The sequence below is a fragment of the Micropterus salmoides genome, unplaced genomic scaffold (assembly GCF_014851395.1).
Source record: "Micropterus salmoides isolate LMB-PRFRI ecotype aquatic unplaced genomic scaffold, ASM1485139v1 Ms_hic_scaffold_18, whole genome shotgun sequence".
Taxonomy (NCBI): domain Eukaryota; kingdom Metazoa; phylum Chordata; class Actinopteri; order Centrarchiformes; family Centrarchidae; genus Micropterus; species Micropterus salmoides.
This window is the reverse complement of record NW_024040928.1, coordinates 17,110,671-17,126,416: the sequence shown is the minus strand read 5'-3', so window position 1 is coordinate 17,126,416 and position 15,746 is coordinate 17,110,671. Positions and strand designations below refer to the sequence as shown.

At 42.1% G+C, this 15,746-nt stretch overlaps 1 protein-coding gene across 1 annotated transcript in view; it reads left to right on the top strand.

Moving 5' to 3' along the window:
• Positions 1-15,746, top strand: part of syne1a (spectrin repeat containing, nuclear envelope 1a) — a 143,812-nt gene that overhangs the window by 84,910 nt on the left and 43,156 nt on the right. The window contains 20 exon segments of the mRNA XM_038727544.1: positions 2,303-2,449; positions 2,768-2,893; positions 3,047-3,223; positions 3,360-3,625; positions 3,883-4,039; positions 4,148-4,546; positions 4,687-6,291; positions 6,883-7,220; positions 7,327-7,471; positions 7,789-8,007; positions 9,121-9,401; positions 9,771-9,936; positions 10,078-10,233; positions 10,560-10,712; positions 11,409-11,591; positions 11,732-11,869; positions 12,150-12,335; positions 13,005-13,127; positions 13,351-13,533; positions 14,185-14,328. Of these exon segments, the coding sequence (XP_038583472.1) occupies positions 2,303-2,449; positions 2,768-2,893; positions 3,047-3,223; positions 3,360-3,625; positions 3,883-4,039; positions 4,148-4,546; positions 4,687-6,291; positions 6,883-7,220; positions 7,327-7,471; positions 7,789-8,007; positions 9,121-9,401; positions 9,771-9,936; positions 10,078-10,233; positions 10,560-10,712; positions 11,409-11,591; positions 11,732-11,869; positions 12,150-12,335; positions 13,005-13,127; positions 13,351-13,533; positions 14,185-14,328 (5,292 nt within the window).

Sequence of the window (15,746 nt, the reverse complement as noted above, 5' to 3'; positions counted from 1 at the left end):
GCACAACACAGCTCTAATATCCCGCCTGCCACTTGCCACCATGCCAACCTTCTAGCCTTTGCCAAATACACTGGGCGGTTTGCCAATACATGCCCCCCATCCTTCCCACTTTTGGGCTCTCATATTAACACTGTCAATCAGACCTTGCTGTTGCGCTCTCCCCTGGAGGGCATGGACGCCTCCACATTCAACACCTGTCAGATACAACACTGCGTAACTGCCTACTTGTTCGGGTTTTAACATTTAATGTATATTCGTGTTTGGCAATGCTATACTGCCTTTAAAGCTATGCAGTCTAGCAGCCTCTAGCTACAGCAATTAAGGTTTCGTTCACTTTGTATTTGTGTTATTGTATGTGTGTATTGTGCTGCTAGTAGAAAACAGTTTGTTCTCACTTTAGTTTCTTTCTTGAATTAATATGTAGAAGTGTTAAGACTACACATTTAATAAAGCCCAATATTAGGGCTACACGATTAATCTAATCGTAATTACAATCACAATCACAATGTCACCCTGTGCGATTATATAACAGCAAAAAGGTGTGATTTAATTAAACAAAAAAAGTGTGCTGTGTGTGTGAGTTAGTGTGTTAGTACTTAGCATTAACAAGATAGAGACCACTGTCGAGCATTTTTCTTGCACAAGGATTTAATGAATAAAAACAACCTACAGAAATGAAACAGCTGGAACTGGATTCAACTAGTGGTAAAATTATAATTAACATAGTAATGAATATATTAACAGTATGTTATTAACTGAACATAATACATTTCAGGGCTCAACGTTAAACTTTTTTGCAACTGACCCCACTGGGCCAGTGGGTTTGAAACTTAGTGGCCCGAAGACAATTTTTACTGTCCCTCCTTCCAAACGTGTTTAATCATTTATTAAATACATACTGGGTATAAAAAAACTAAACAAAAATGTAATCACAGTTAAAATTATAAAAAATTAAAAGGTTAACAAAAAAATTTACTTTTAAAACAAAACATACTAACAGACTCAAACATGATGTGCTCTTCTGCTGACAGCCATTTATGAAAAATGTACACAGAGCAGCGGACATGAGTGGCTTCTATCCTGATGAACAGGTTGCCATGGTAGCAACCTGTCAATCACAAGGTAGTCCCGTCCAAAAGCATATGCTGCATTATCGTCTATTTTCCCCTAAATAGGACCATAATATACTAAATTAACATAATGCTGTGTTGAAGAAGACTTGAAACTAGCGACTGAGACCATAAACTCATTTAAAAGTGTTTACTGAGGTAATAAATCAGCTGAGAAGTAGCAACATTTTACCATTATTTATAATGGAACTCGCCCCCTGCTGGCCGTTAGAGATAATGCAGCTTTAAGTTCCATCTGCATGGTTTCACTTTCGACCCAGAGGTTGCTGCATGATTGAGATTAGAGAAATAACATTTGACAACCTCTCGTCACATAACTACAACTCTGGATTAGACATTGGTGCGCGCCAAGAGCAGCAAAACAACTGCAGGATGTTGAGTTTCATTTTTTTTTTTTTTAAATACTAATGTTTTTGCACTGGCCCACTAGTTCAACTGTCCCGACGTTAAGTTTTACTGGCCCCGGGCCGTCGGGCCGCCGTTATTGTCGAGCCCTTAGTGTTATGATATTATACTGATACACTCAGTCATGCTAGATCCTCATCCAGGCAGTGGATAGAGCGTCTGCAGTGGACAGATGTAGATTTAGCCAGAGCCAGGATGCCATTGTGCCAATATGTGCTCCCTTTAGCCACCTCCTCCTGAGGTCAACATGCTCCCCTTGTTCTGTTTTCCATCTGTTTTACTAAAGTTATTGTTATTAATCTTGTTCGGTCAGCATGGCGTGGGTTGTGTTGGTGCTGCTGGTGTATTGTGTATCTGTCCCTGGTTCAAAATCTGAAAGTCCCACAAGCTGCAATGCACCAATCACAGTGGAGTTTTCTGTGAGCTGTGTACAATGTGGCAAAATCTGTATTTTGTATGTAATTTTTATTTCTTCTTATGTTTGTTTAACTTTCAACGTTAACGTTCAAGTTGAGAAATAAATACACATTTCTAAATGTCAGTATCCTTTTTTGCATTTTCCTTGATAATCAAGCAAGTAGACTCAAAGTAAAGTAACCATAATATCACAAACCCAAAAAATCACAGTATTGTCCACAATAATTGCAATATGACCTTTTCTCCAAATCGTGCAGCCCTACACAATATTGAAAGGAGTTTCAATCAGATTTTTCTAAGTGTTCAATCCAGACATGTAGCACTGAAATGTATCTGTCCATGTCTTTCAGGTGTATCAAAGTCTGGACCATGAGTTACAGAGACATGTGAGCCTCCAGGACACGCTGCAGCAGTGCCAGACCTGGTTGACATCTGCTTCAGAGGAACCACAGCCTCCTGCGCATCCTCCTCTCAGCCTGGAAGAGGCGCTACTGCAGGTCAGTAAGCCACTACCTTTTCCTTAACAAAGAGTTTGGTATTTTGCAAGGACTTAATGATCATCATAATGGGTTAGATGCTTGCCTCGATTAAATCATTGCTCAATATTAAAGGGAACACATGCTCCTTCCTGAAATTATGAACAGATTTCTGAGTTAATAGTAGTGATATATACATTGCTGCCATATAGCAATCTCACAGATAATTTGCTTTATTTTTGTGTTTTGGATAGGAACCAAAATGTGGGCATGTGTACATGTAGTTTTGCAGATTGTCAATAAAATCATAGGACCATTAACAGACACTTTGTTTGGCAGGTGAAGCAGGAACGGGCTCTCCAGGAACAGGCCAGTACTTACCTCCAGCTTGTGTGCTCAGCATGTGACCTGTCCGTGCTGAGGGTCAGGGAGACCGCAGCAGCTATCCAGCAGGTCAAACTGCAGGTCAGTTAGCTTTAACACGCCTTTAAAAAAAATAGACCATTTCAGGGTGAGTGTTTGCAGCTGTAATAGTCAACTGTTCAGGTTTTAAAATGTAATACTTTGTTTGACAAATTGCTTGACCATGAATTGATTCCATTGTGTTTTTTTGTCTAGATTGAGGAGCGTATGTTGCTTTGTGAGGAGGTAGCAGACAGCTGGAGGGACACTGAGGAGCAGAAGGCAGATCTGGAGGTCCAGCTGAGAGAGACAGAGCAGCAACTTCAGAACCTCATCAGGAGACCTGCAGAGCTGGAGCCCAAGATTGCACAGAACCAGCTGGACAAGGCTCAGGTCTGTGTATGGTTTATATGCTGATGATAAATGGTTTTTGTTTTATACCTTCAGTTATCAACAACACTGTGTTATTGTAAAATTAAATTGTAGATATCTTCAGTGTGAATGTGAATATCCACTATTGTTCCTGCAGGAATTCCTTCAGCACATTAAGGAGAGACAGTCTGAGGTAACCCATTTGAATGAAGCTACTGGTAGGTTGACAGATGGACAGGTCTCTCCTGCCCTGGAGGAGATAAGGAGACTGAGGAGAAGCTGGATGGATCTGGGCCAGCGGGCAGAAGAACTGGAGGCCCTGCGGGGGGAGGACATGCAGCGAAGTGGGGAGTACCAGGAGATTGTTGTTGCAGTGGAGGAACTTTTCCACCAAGTATCCAGGGAATGGGATTACCTCGCCAGGTATCAAACTCTTGTGTCAACACTGTAGTGTTTCACTATTCTGTGTAGATTTTTAAACATACTGTACATCAATGATTAAGTGAATGGATTTATTTGACAAGACTGTATATACCATATTTACTGTATAAACACACACTTCCTCTTGTGTTACAAACATTGCTTTTTCTTTATCTCAGCAAAGATAATTACTGTATATCTTTATTACTGTACTACAGTATTGACCAGATGTCCCTCAATCCATGCCTGTGTGTACCTAGGGCTGACACAGAGAGTACCAGTGAGCATCTAGAGGCTCTGAGGAAGCTTTCCAGTGACCTAGAGGAGCAGAGAGCAACTCTAGAAGACCTCCGAGACCAGAGACAAGCTATCCTGCCTCGACTTAGCCTGCTAGACAAGGAACTGGTTAAGCAACAGGTGGAGCTCCATTCTTGTAGTTCTTCTGCTTCTTAAGGTGGTTGGAAACTTATAATAATGTGTATAAGTACTTGGTCTAGTTGTATTCAGTATTGTGCCTTTCCTTAGGTGGGTCATCTGGAGCAGCGCTGGGCCCAGCTTGAAACCCTGATTCAACAGAAGATCCAGGACTCCGCACAGACCTTAGAGGATCTTGCCCGGGTTGAAAGCCAACTGAGGGATGCCCGGGAGTGGGTGGAGGAGCAGAGGCCTGCTCTTACTTCTGCGCTGAAAACCAGCCCGCCCCCCGATCTGGCTCAGAGTTTCCTGTTTGACCACCTGAGTGTGTGTGTAGAACTGGAGGCCCGTCAGCAGCTGCTGGGTCAGGCAGTGAGCGAGGCACAGGCTGTGGCTTCCAGACTGGGGCTGAGTGAGAAGAGATACCTACAGGAGCTTGTTGAACAAGCCCAGACTGAGGTGGAGGCTCTGGGCGCTCGGGTGGCCCAAAGGAGGAAGTACCTCAGTAAGGTAAACAGCTGAATTTTTTTTATTGGATTAAAATTTTAATTATGTCCTAAAGGACCTAACTTTCTAATTAGACTTTGTGTTGCCAGAAAAATATGATACATCTTTTTCAAGCTGTTAATGTTAAACTCTTCCCTTTCTAGGCCTTTACAGAGAGAACACAGTTCCTTCAAGGCCTGGGGAGAGCTCTGTCTTGGGTACAGCAACAGGAGAGACAGGCTTTAATAGATGACCACATAGCGCTTCTCCCTGAGGACCTAGCCAAACAGGTTGCTGCTTGTCAGGGCGTCCAAAGTGGTTTACGAGCATACCAGAGAGAGCTGGCATCTCTCTGGATACAAGGGCGAGAGCTAGAAAGAGATGCCACTGACAAAGAGAGAGCAGAAACCCTGGCCAGACTTGAGAAGCTACAGGCAGTGTTTGAAAGTGCCCTCCACAGGACCACCCAGCGTCTCGCAGACTTAGAGAAAGCCTTGACCTCCAGGAAGTACTTCCAGGTTGACCTGGATAAGACTTGCCACTGGTTGAGAAGAGCAGATGCCATCACCTTCCCTGAAATAAATTTAAGCAACATTGACGATAGCTCGGAATTGCAACCACAGCTGTCTAACTTTCAGAATGTCCTAGAACAAGCTTCAGAGTACGAGAACCTTCTTCTTATCGTCCAAAGAATAGGCCAGGAGATCCTCCCTACTCTGAATGAGATTGATCATTGCTACCTAGATGAGAGGCTCAATGCCCTGCCTCAGCAGTACAATGCCATCCTAGCTCTAGCCAAAGAGAAAAAGGACAGAGTGCAACAAATAATCTTGGAGCGAAAAGAGTACAGCACTTTCTTTGATATTACTCTTAATGCACTGGAGGAGCTTCAGGAGCAGTTTGACAATCTGGAGAAGCAGACTATCAGTATCAGAGTTGAAGGACTTGTTTGTCTAATTAGTGAACACAGAAATATTCATGAAAGTTTATGTCGTATTAGCCCCGCTGTGAGAGAACTGCATGGCAAAAATGAGGGGTTTCTCAGCAGGGGTCAGCAATACAGAGCTGAAGAGACACAGCAGCTGATCAGCCTCCACAACACACTGAAAAGGATAAATGATGAGAAAATTAAGCACTTAGATGATTGCTATAAAACCCTAGTTGAACACAACAGAGTGTCCACCAAGTTGGAATCAGAGTTTAAGTCTGTGAAAGAGAAGCTAGTCGAACTTAAGTCAGACCCAGAACTTTGTGCCATGGATAAAATCACAAGTCTCTATTCGCTGCTTGAAAGTCTGGATTGTGTGAGCTCTCAGGCTAAAGAATGTATTCAACAAACTAAAGGCCTCTGTCTGAAGTTTGATCCTGCTGCCTTTCAGGAAACTACACTGCAGCTTCAATCATTGCAGTCTTTACGGTTTGAAGTAAAAGGTTTTGTTGAAGAAAGTGAAACGAAGGTCACAAAGAATGAAGATTTCACAAAAGAGACTGAGAAAATGTTGGATTGGTTGAAGACTATCAAGGACAAATTAAATGAGCCATTGACCCTTTCAGCGGTCAAAATTGAGAGGGTATATGAGGAAATGCGCAAACTGAAGATCGTGGAAGAGGAAGTGAAGAGTAGATTTAGGATAGGAGATGCATTGGGTAGCAGAGAAAAGCAAAGGTATTGTAGTAGAAAAGAAACTGTTCCTGCCCATATAGAAGAGAAACTTCATGAGCTGGCAAAGCTGGGAGCTGAAGTTCAACAAGGAATTAGCAAAAAAGAGGTAAGTGTATGTTATTCAGAAATTGCAATCATAGGGACTTTTTCTATCCCATCATGCGAAGCTTGAATCTATTGAATATTATTAATTCTCCTGTTCACCCATAATGTTAATATTAATAGGCTTAGGGAAGATGGAACATTTCAAAGACAGTTCAAGGGATTCCATGAAGTTTGAATATGTACTTATGTTATAATTAATTTATAACTATTGTGGGGAATTAATGTATTTAAATACCTTATCCCAAATATTCCATTATGTTGCATAATTAGTAAATCTGTAATGGAATAGAGTAGCAGAGCCTTTTCTCACTCCATTCCCCACTGTTGACCTTTAACAGTTTGATATGTGATGATAACTTGTACTGTACATACTACTATAGAGAAAACTAAAGGTTGGAAGTAAAGCTCCTGAACTGGAACTATTTACACATCTGCAGATATACTGTACGTTAATATTTGTTGCTGGCAGGACCATGCTTGTAATGATTTAGTCATGAATTTGGCGTGCATTTCTAACTTCATTTGTGGAAAGAAATTCATGTAGAAAGAAGCAAAAACTGAAGTTAATGAAATCACCTTCTGCATATTCTAGCTGGCTGTGGATCAAGCTCTTTCCCTGGTCCAGAGGCACCACTTATCTCTGCAGTCCATGCAGACATGGCTGGACTCTGCTGCAGCTGTGCTCCAGAGGGCCAGCTTGGGGGTGGAGCTTGAGAACCAGGCAGATTGTGTGCAGGAGCTGAAAGAAATTCGAGCCCAGGAAAAGAATTTCACAGCTGGCTTAGAGGAGCTAAGGACTTTGGATCCTCTGCTGGAGGACTTGATGGAAGCAGGATTGATGAGTGAACTCAGAGAAAAAGTTGAGGCTATGCAGCTGAGAAACACAGAAGTCAAACAGCAACTGGATGCTTACAGAGAGGCGCTTCAGAGGTGTGTATTAATGTTAATGTGAAGCCAAGTAACATATGTATACACAGCTGCCATGTGCAGTTCATATGATGCATATTTTAATAATAAATCTTGTAAAATTTCTCAGTTGTACAGCTCTATGGGACTCCTTCCAACATGAGAAAGAGACACTAGTTGAACAGATGAATGATGCAGAGAGCAAAATGGCCATGTTCACTACAGCTAAAGCTGTCAGTATCCAGCAGGCAGAGGAAAAGTGTCAGAGATACAAGGTGGGACACTGTCTTACACTCACAAAACTGAGATCCTGTAGAAAATGGGTATTCGATGTTCAGAGAAATCATCTAATTTGCATGTGCTGTGTCCCATGTGGCTATTATAGTAAATTTCAATATTTGTTCTTGTCATGGTAGCAGATGCTCATAAATATTTAAATATTGGAGGATTCATGCATTATTCCTTGTTCACTATTTGTCTGCAGAGTTGTTTCTTTAAGAGAAGAATTGATGTTTCCAATAGTATACATTTTTCAGAAGACTGCATTGATTGTAATGACTTGTGTGTATCTGCTGTAATCTTTTGGCTATAGTCTCTGGTGGCTCACATTGACCTCCTAGAATTGCCTCTGAACGCTTTGAAAGAGAATGCAACACAGTTAGAGCAGATCGTCTCTGAGTCCAGCAAAGCAGTCACCAGCCACTCTGTGTCGTCCCTGTGGCAACGGTGGACCAGGCTCCGCAGTGTGGCCCGAGCCCAGGAGAGGGCACTTGAGGACACTGCAAGGGAGTGGAGGAACTTCACTGACAAGGTAAGAGAAGATACTGCACATTTGTTGCTCATATAGTACATGATTCCCTGTATGAGTGTGTGCTCTGCATGATCAAGGGCAGTACTGTATATGTGGTGAGTTTATACTGACATGACGCAGCCGACAAACACACAAGTCTAAAAAAATGTTCTTGCTTCTACAGAATTAGGTCAAATGCAGCAAAAACTAAATACCAGTTGGTGTGCAGTGATGTAACTCCAGGCTTCAGGCCAGTTGTTTCTTCCTGCCAAAACACACTGTGTCATGAAGTGTTTTCCCGCCTTTCGACCTATTTTAAGCGTGAACACTGTTAGCTCCCAAGACTTCCCACAAAGCACTGCTCCTAAAAGGGAAATTAGGTCACACTGTAAGCAATGGTGGTCACTTCCTCATATGTGGCATATTTCCTGTTGTCCACTGTATTTCCATGGCCCCTTTGTTCTACTGGACATGATGCCATGCTCTGCACTTGAATCTCTAGACTCTTGTTTCTGCCGTTGACAGGGAATATTGTATATTGTAGATATATTGTGAGAAACACTATTAGTGAAATGAAGAAATGTCACAGGTGAGGTCTCACATATTAGTTAAAGTATCCAGTATTTCACATGAAAAAGCCAAATTAGAGACAAGTCATGAAAACAAAAATATAGTACATTATTTCCTTTTTTTTATTCTTATCCCTTAAATCATCTTGTAGACCTTTTTAAATGTATGTGTCCCAGCCCCCGTGGTTGGAACCAGTGCTCTTAAATGCCCACCATTAAGCTAAGAAGTGACAGTTCTTTGACTTTGATAGAATTTGTTCTTTCAAATTGGCTCTCTGGTCCATAGAAACAAAGGGTCAGTGAACACAACATTGTCGATATCTGGCATAGATGTCTTTCAGGAACATAATGATATTCAAATGACACCTTTCAATCAAATGGAGAGTCTGGAGCCCTGTAGATTTTCTTTGTGTGTGTTTTGTGTCATGTGTCTTCGCCCATGTATGTGCACTATATAAACAAAACAGGGACCCTGTGACATCATAGTGCTACAAGTGGTCAAAGGCTTCATCAGTAAATCTGCTGCGTCACCTGAATCTGAATCTTTGAAATAAACTTCCCTCAGATGGAGAAGGTGCGCTCTGTGTCCCAAGACCTCCACAGCCGTGTCCCAGACAGCACAGTTGAGAAGGCTGCCACCAGGGCGGCGCTTCAGAGCCTCCTGGAGTACCATGACTCATTCAGCTTTGAGGTGGAGAGAGAGCAGTCCATCCTGGCCCTGTTGAGGCAACATACTTGCAGCCTCAGAGGAGAGGAGGAGGAGGCAATGGAGAAAAAGACAGAGAATGGACATGAGGAGACACCTTGCCTACAAGAAATCAGAAGCATGCAGGAGCAATATGACAGGTGAGTGTCTCAGTGCTGTGGCTGCTCCTGCAAACCAAAAACATGATTAAGCTATGACTTTGGATTAACTAAAAATGTATATTAGTATCTTCTAAATAATAAATTCAATCTTACTCACCCAATGTCAGCTGGGATTGATGCCAGCCATCCCTTGACCCTGCACGGATAAGCGGTTTTAGATAATGGATGCAAACTCACTACATGAAGACTTGCTTTATATATACACAAAACATTAGCTGTTGCACGAATAGTATAAAGTTTTGTGGAATGACATTTGGAGAAGAACACCTTTTTATCTTTTTATTTTTTGCAAGTAACATAATTTTGTAAGAACATTTTATGTGATTTTTGCCACTATGCCTTGTATAGCCTCGTGTTGCAGGTACGAGCCAGCAGGGCTCAGGTACACCAGGAATTGAGGGAGAGAGAGGAGGTTGAGAAAGAGCTGGGCTTGGTCAAAGGCTGGATCCAAGATACTCGTGGCTTACTTCTGAGTCCCACTGCAGACCTAGATTCACTGCTTCAAGAGTTAGAGGTAGGTATACACACACACTTACACACTCACACACACACACTTTACACATGGGAACAAACCACCATGCCCTTCTCTTGGCTTTTTTCAACAGTTTCATATCACAACAGAAATGTGTTTGGTTGTTTTTTTTCTGTGTTGTAGACTGCACATGGTGAGGTCATCAGCAGGCGTCAGAGTGTGGAGCGCATGACAGAGCTGCAGCAGTCCAAGTACCAGGACCTCCAGGCTGGTCTGCCCTCTGAGCTCAGCATGCAGCTGGCTGAGGTGGCACTGGCTCTTGGCTCCGCTGAAGACCAGGTGACCCCTCTAAGCTGCCGATGATTAAATGTCAAATGTTTTTTTAGTAGATTTGTAATCAGATAGCAAACTTTGACTGTTGCTGGTGTTTGTTGTATTAAGGACTCTGTTGCATGTGCAGTGACAACACTTTCAAACTATTTTCTTGAATGTAAATGTTCTGTATACATTATGTCCCAGCGTAAAGCTGGCTTGTATGAGTTCTTCTGTGTAGTCTGGTTTATGACTGTACCCCCTTCTGCAGGGCTCTTTGTGTGTCCAAATAACTATTTAGCTTTGTTAAAAGACTAACAGGGAAATGTGTGTATTTCTGTCATCTGCTTTAGGTCCAGGCGAGGGAAAGGGAGGTACAGCAGACTAGAGATGTGAAAGAGGACTTCAGCTCCAGACTCCAGGACATCGAGGCGAAGCTGAAGACCATTGCTCTGAAATTGGAAGACAAGGGTGCCGACCTGGAGGAGGCAAAAGAACAAACCAAAGTAATCAACCTGACAGATTGACTAATTAACAGGCAATTAACCCCTGTTAAATTGGCTATTCATTTTGCAGATGTTGAGGTTAATGAGTGTGTGAGAGTTGGAATGGCATAAACTGAATTCTGCCTTCAAGAGTGACCCACTTCTGAGAGGTGTAATCCAGATGGGAGTCTGAGCCCCTTCCCTCCTGTTCTCCTTCTTGTCGCCCCAACCATTTTTCTTTTCTGACTGCCCATCTGTAGACCCACAAAGCCTGGAGTGTGTGTAGTCAATGGAACATTTTGTAATTTTCTGAACTATTCTGCCTATTAGCACCTCTAAAGTTCACTAATCAATCACTGCTCTCCTGTAAAACCTTGTTGTCTTTATACTTTGATTTTGTTAAAATTAAAGAAAAAAGTTATAACAAGATATAACATCAAATTTAGAGGCATTCATAGGTGGACTTTGTTAGCTTTAGACAAAGCTGTAACTGTTTGTCTATGTTTCCAGTCTTTATGCTAAGCCAACCTGCCACTGTAGATTCATAGTGCTATTTGTTGACAAACATGAGAGTGGTATCAATCTTCTTATCTAACTCTTGGAAAGAAAGTTAACTATTCAGTTTTAATCCATGCATAAACTCTCCTTGTTTTTTGAGCATTCTCCACTTGAATTCTCACTTTTTTAACCTTCTCACCCTCCTCTCCTCTCTTACAGACTCTTTGTGAAGAGTGTGAATGCTGTGGGCGCTCTCTGACAGAGTTGGGAGTATCGGTGCAGGAGTTTGGGGAGCAGAACCCTCTGCTGTGTAAGCAGCTGGGCGATGCTGTGGCTAAACTTACAGAGGTGCAGCGCCACACCACACAGCAGGTCCAGGACAGAGCCAACAGACTGAAGAAGGTGAGACATCCATTCAGTTCACTATGTCATGTAGACCTGCCTAAACAGTTTCCAGTCTGTGTGACAACGCATGGTTTCATTAATTTCCGTCTGCATTGAATCTTCTGTCTTTTTGGTCCTGATCTTTCTCCTATGAGCAGGCAGAGAGACAGGTGGAGGAATATCAGAGTATGAAAGCGTTCATTTTGAGCTGGACAGAAAAGGCAGAGGCTCTGGTCACTGGTAGTATCATCTGGAGCACTGCGTCCCAGCTGCAGGAGCAAATTCGAGCACACCAGGTGAGTCTTAATGAGTCACAGCAGGAATTCAAGATTTCTGAAAACTGCTACAAAAAATGGGTTTTGATACATTTTATATTTATTTATCCACAAAAATAAATGCTAATATTTCCTGTATTAACCTACTTGACAAATTTACAGCTAATTATATTCACACACTTGTTTAATTTCTCAGTGACATGTCACGTACTGTACAGTGTGTTGGCCGGCCTTAATTAGTATAATTGCAGCATAAGAGGCCCCTCTCTTTGACTTGTAATTTATGTTCCTATGCTGACAGGCATTGTTGCGGGAGTGTCGGGGTCTCCATGGTGACTTGGAGGCCATGGGGGAGAGGGAGCAGCAGCTGGGGGAGGTGTTGCAGACGGAGAGGTGGATTCAGCAGGTGAAACACCTCAGCAGACGTGCAGAGGAGCTGCAGCAAATTGCCAAGACTCGCCTCCAGAGTCTGCAAGATGCAGCGAAGGTAAACAACATTCCCTTTGTGGCAAGCATTACAAGAATCAGATATCAATAATGCTACTCCTCTAAATTGTTTGGGCCCCTCGGATCAAATTATCTTCATTAAGAAATGTAGCTAATTTAATTTCATTCATCCAAACATTTCGGTGCATAACAAGATGTGCACGTCCCTTTGGAGTGAGTCAAATTTAGTACTAGTACTAGAGCTACAACCCAACAGTGCCCCCTATGGTCATTCAGCGAGTATTACACTGTCATAGTGGAACGCACTGCTTCAGCGTGTGCAGCAGTAATCTGTTCTGCTATACAGCTGGTACCCAGATGACAGTCTGTTGCTCATTGTTGCTAATAACGCTGTGTGTTTAGAAATTTATTTGCAGTTCCTCCTGTGAATTTGGATTTTTTAGGGGATTTCCTTTTACATGAAATACATCTAGGTCAATTAGAAATGAAGAGTTTTGTTTTAAAGAGATACCTGCCTGTTGAACTGAAAAAAACACTTGTGTGATTAAATATGTATTACTGTAAGCAGGTCCACATCATCAATAATAGTTTTTGGAAATCAATTTCACCCCCTGTGTATAGAGGCTACATTATATGTTTATGATGCATACAGTATGAGCTGCTCCGACTCTCATATGGGCTTTACTCATTTGTCTGTGTCTCTTCTCAGGACATGTTGTGTTTGGAGGCGGAGGTGAAGAACCTCCATGCCGCTGTTGACCAGATTCAGGTCACACTTGCCTCCCCAGACCTCAACAGGCTCAGCCTCAGAGAGCAGCTCACACAGAGACAGGTGAGCACGCTTTGTTTATAATCAGCATTTACACATGATTCAAGTATTAGAGATTAAAAAAGAGAGAATACTGTACATACACACAGTGCATGCGGTACAATTGCAAAATCACCTCCACAAACAATCTGCATCTGTCTACATGCAAATTTAAAAGCATTATTGCTATCAAACACCTGACAGTTCCTCCTTAACTGTCTAACATCCACTTTCATTCCTTCATAAGCGTCTGCTGGTGGAAATGGAGGGCTTCAAGCAGCAGGTGGCGGCAGTACAGCAGTGTCAGAGCGCCCTCCGGCTACCAGAGGAGGTAGTGACCAGCCTATCTATCTGTCGCACAGCTCAGACTCTACAGCAAGAGGCCAGCCAACTGCAGCATACCACAATCCAGCAGTGCAACATCCTGCAGGTAGAGGGCAGTCCTGGTATTGCAAATAGTGTTACTGTTGTGTGTCAGCTGCTTTTTTATACAGTCTATGGTTAGCTGTCACACAATAGATGAAATTTTCTAACAAATAACAGCGCTCACAGCTTTTATCCTGTTAATATATTACATGATTGATTAATGTGATAAAAGCTTTACACCATAGAGAAGCGTTTGACTGTTTGATATAGTTCTACATTGACTTATCACTCGCTGGAATAGCTCTGAATTGTCCTAACAGGCCTTCTCCGGAATGTCTGTGTTGTCTTTGAGCCCCCATCAGACCAGTATAATCTTCCAGTCGTCCGGCTGATTTTGCTTTTAAGCTCACTGTAGTGAAGATTAGCCTTTAGACGAAGAAGCAGGTGACTTTCTGAGGCTGTCTCGAAGACAAACACCTAAAACATCACCAGTTTAACCAAACTACGATCCACTACGATCTGAAAAATTAATTGGTTCGTTTGATCTGGCTCAGGGTCATATTTGAGATTATCTGCTTAAATACATATTCATTTCTTAAACACAATAACCACAATGTTATAAATATTATGTTTACACAAACATATATCATAATTTATGGTTGTTTTAGAAAATATTCACATTTAACCTTGCTGTTGTGTGTTTCCTCTTTCCCAGGAGGCTGTGGTGCAGTATGAGCAGTATGAACAGGAAGTGAAAAACCTCCAGAGATTAATAGAAGAGGCTCACCGCATCATTCAAGACCGGCCCGTGTCCACCAATAACATACAGGAACTTCAGGCTCAAATACACCACCATGAGGTGAGACACACACTTTGTCTCTCATATATTTAGTAAAATATAAGTATGTGAACACTCAAAGATTACAGCCATTTCTGAACATATCATTTCCAAAACTATGGGCATCAATTAGCAGCCTTCAATCTTCTGAGAAGGCTTTTTCAATAAGATTTATTTTGGAATCTGTCCACATTGGATAAGACACGTGCCCTTGGTGTGTAACCCAGGTTCGATTCCCAATGTGACATCCACCAATGTGTCCCTGAGCAAGACACTTAACCCCTGGTTGCTCCAGAGGCGTGCAACCTCTGACATATACAGCAATTCTAGTTGCTTTGAATAAAAATAAGGCGGGCTTGCAGTCAATGTTGCAGTTCATCCCAAAGGTGTTGGGTGGGATTGAGGTCAGGTCTTTGTGAACGCCAGTCAAGTTCCTCTACACACAACTCATTTCTTTATGGATCTAGTATTGTACATTTGTCATGTTGAAACAGGAAATTGCCTTCCCTAAACTGTTGCCACAAAGTTGGAAGCACACTATTTTAAATATCATAGTATGCTGTAGCATGAAGATTTTCTTTAATGGAAGCTTGAAGGGCCTAGCCTGAATCATGAAAAACAGCCCCAGCTTTGGGGGGATTGACTGTAGAATAGCAATAGAATGATAGTGTTTTTTGTTTGGTTTTTAAACATTCTAGTTGTCACATTTGGCATTTAAGAAAATCAATATGCTGATGTCTAAAATAGCTATTCTTAATGAGGCCAACTTCTTCAACACCAAAGAGCCAAGAGCAATAGAGACAAGGGGGGTCTGGCATTATTTATTTCCTGTACTTTGTAACAGTATAAAACTACATAAAAAGAGAAGTTGAGGCAGCAGGAAATATACTGTACTTTGTATCCTAGAGTAGTTGTGGCCAACCGTTAGCCGTTACTGTAACATTTTCTGTAAAAGTACTATAAACCATCCGAATGCATACTGCTGATTAAATCCCTCTTTAGGGGATTTATCAGAGCAGTGCCAACAGATACAGCAATTCTGGGAGGATATTGTGTTGTGCCTGTACAAGTTCAACTCACACACATTCTTCCTTTATCTGATGGTAAATGTAACTATGCATAGAGTTGTCTTTGATGCAGTGTAGATGCTGAGGTGGTTTTCACCTGTGTTACCTAAGCCCAGTGCTTTCAGTTGCAGTCTTTGCTGAGTAAGGTTGTTTGATCTCCCAATGCCGAGAGTGAGATTTAGAAGCGGGGGGGCAGACTGAGAGAGGCAAACACCTGCAGAGAGACAGATCAGATTTTTACTTTCCCTGCATGGTTCGGGCAGATTTTATCTACTTCCACAACTTGACTGGGAATATATCAACCCAGGTGTTTGTAGACATTTTCTTGTTACTGCAATCTCTCCGGTGCTACAGAGTTTGGCATGTTTTGAG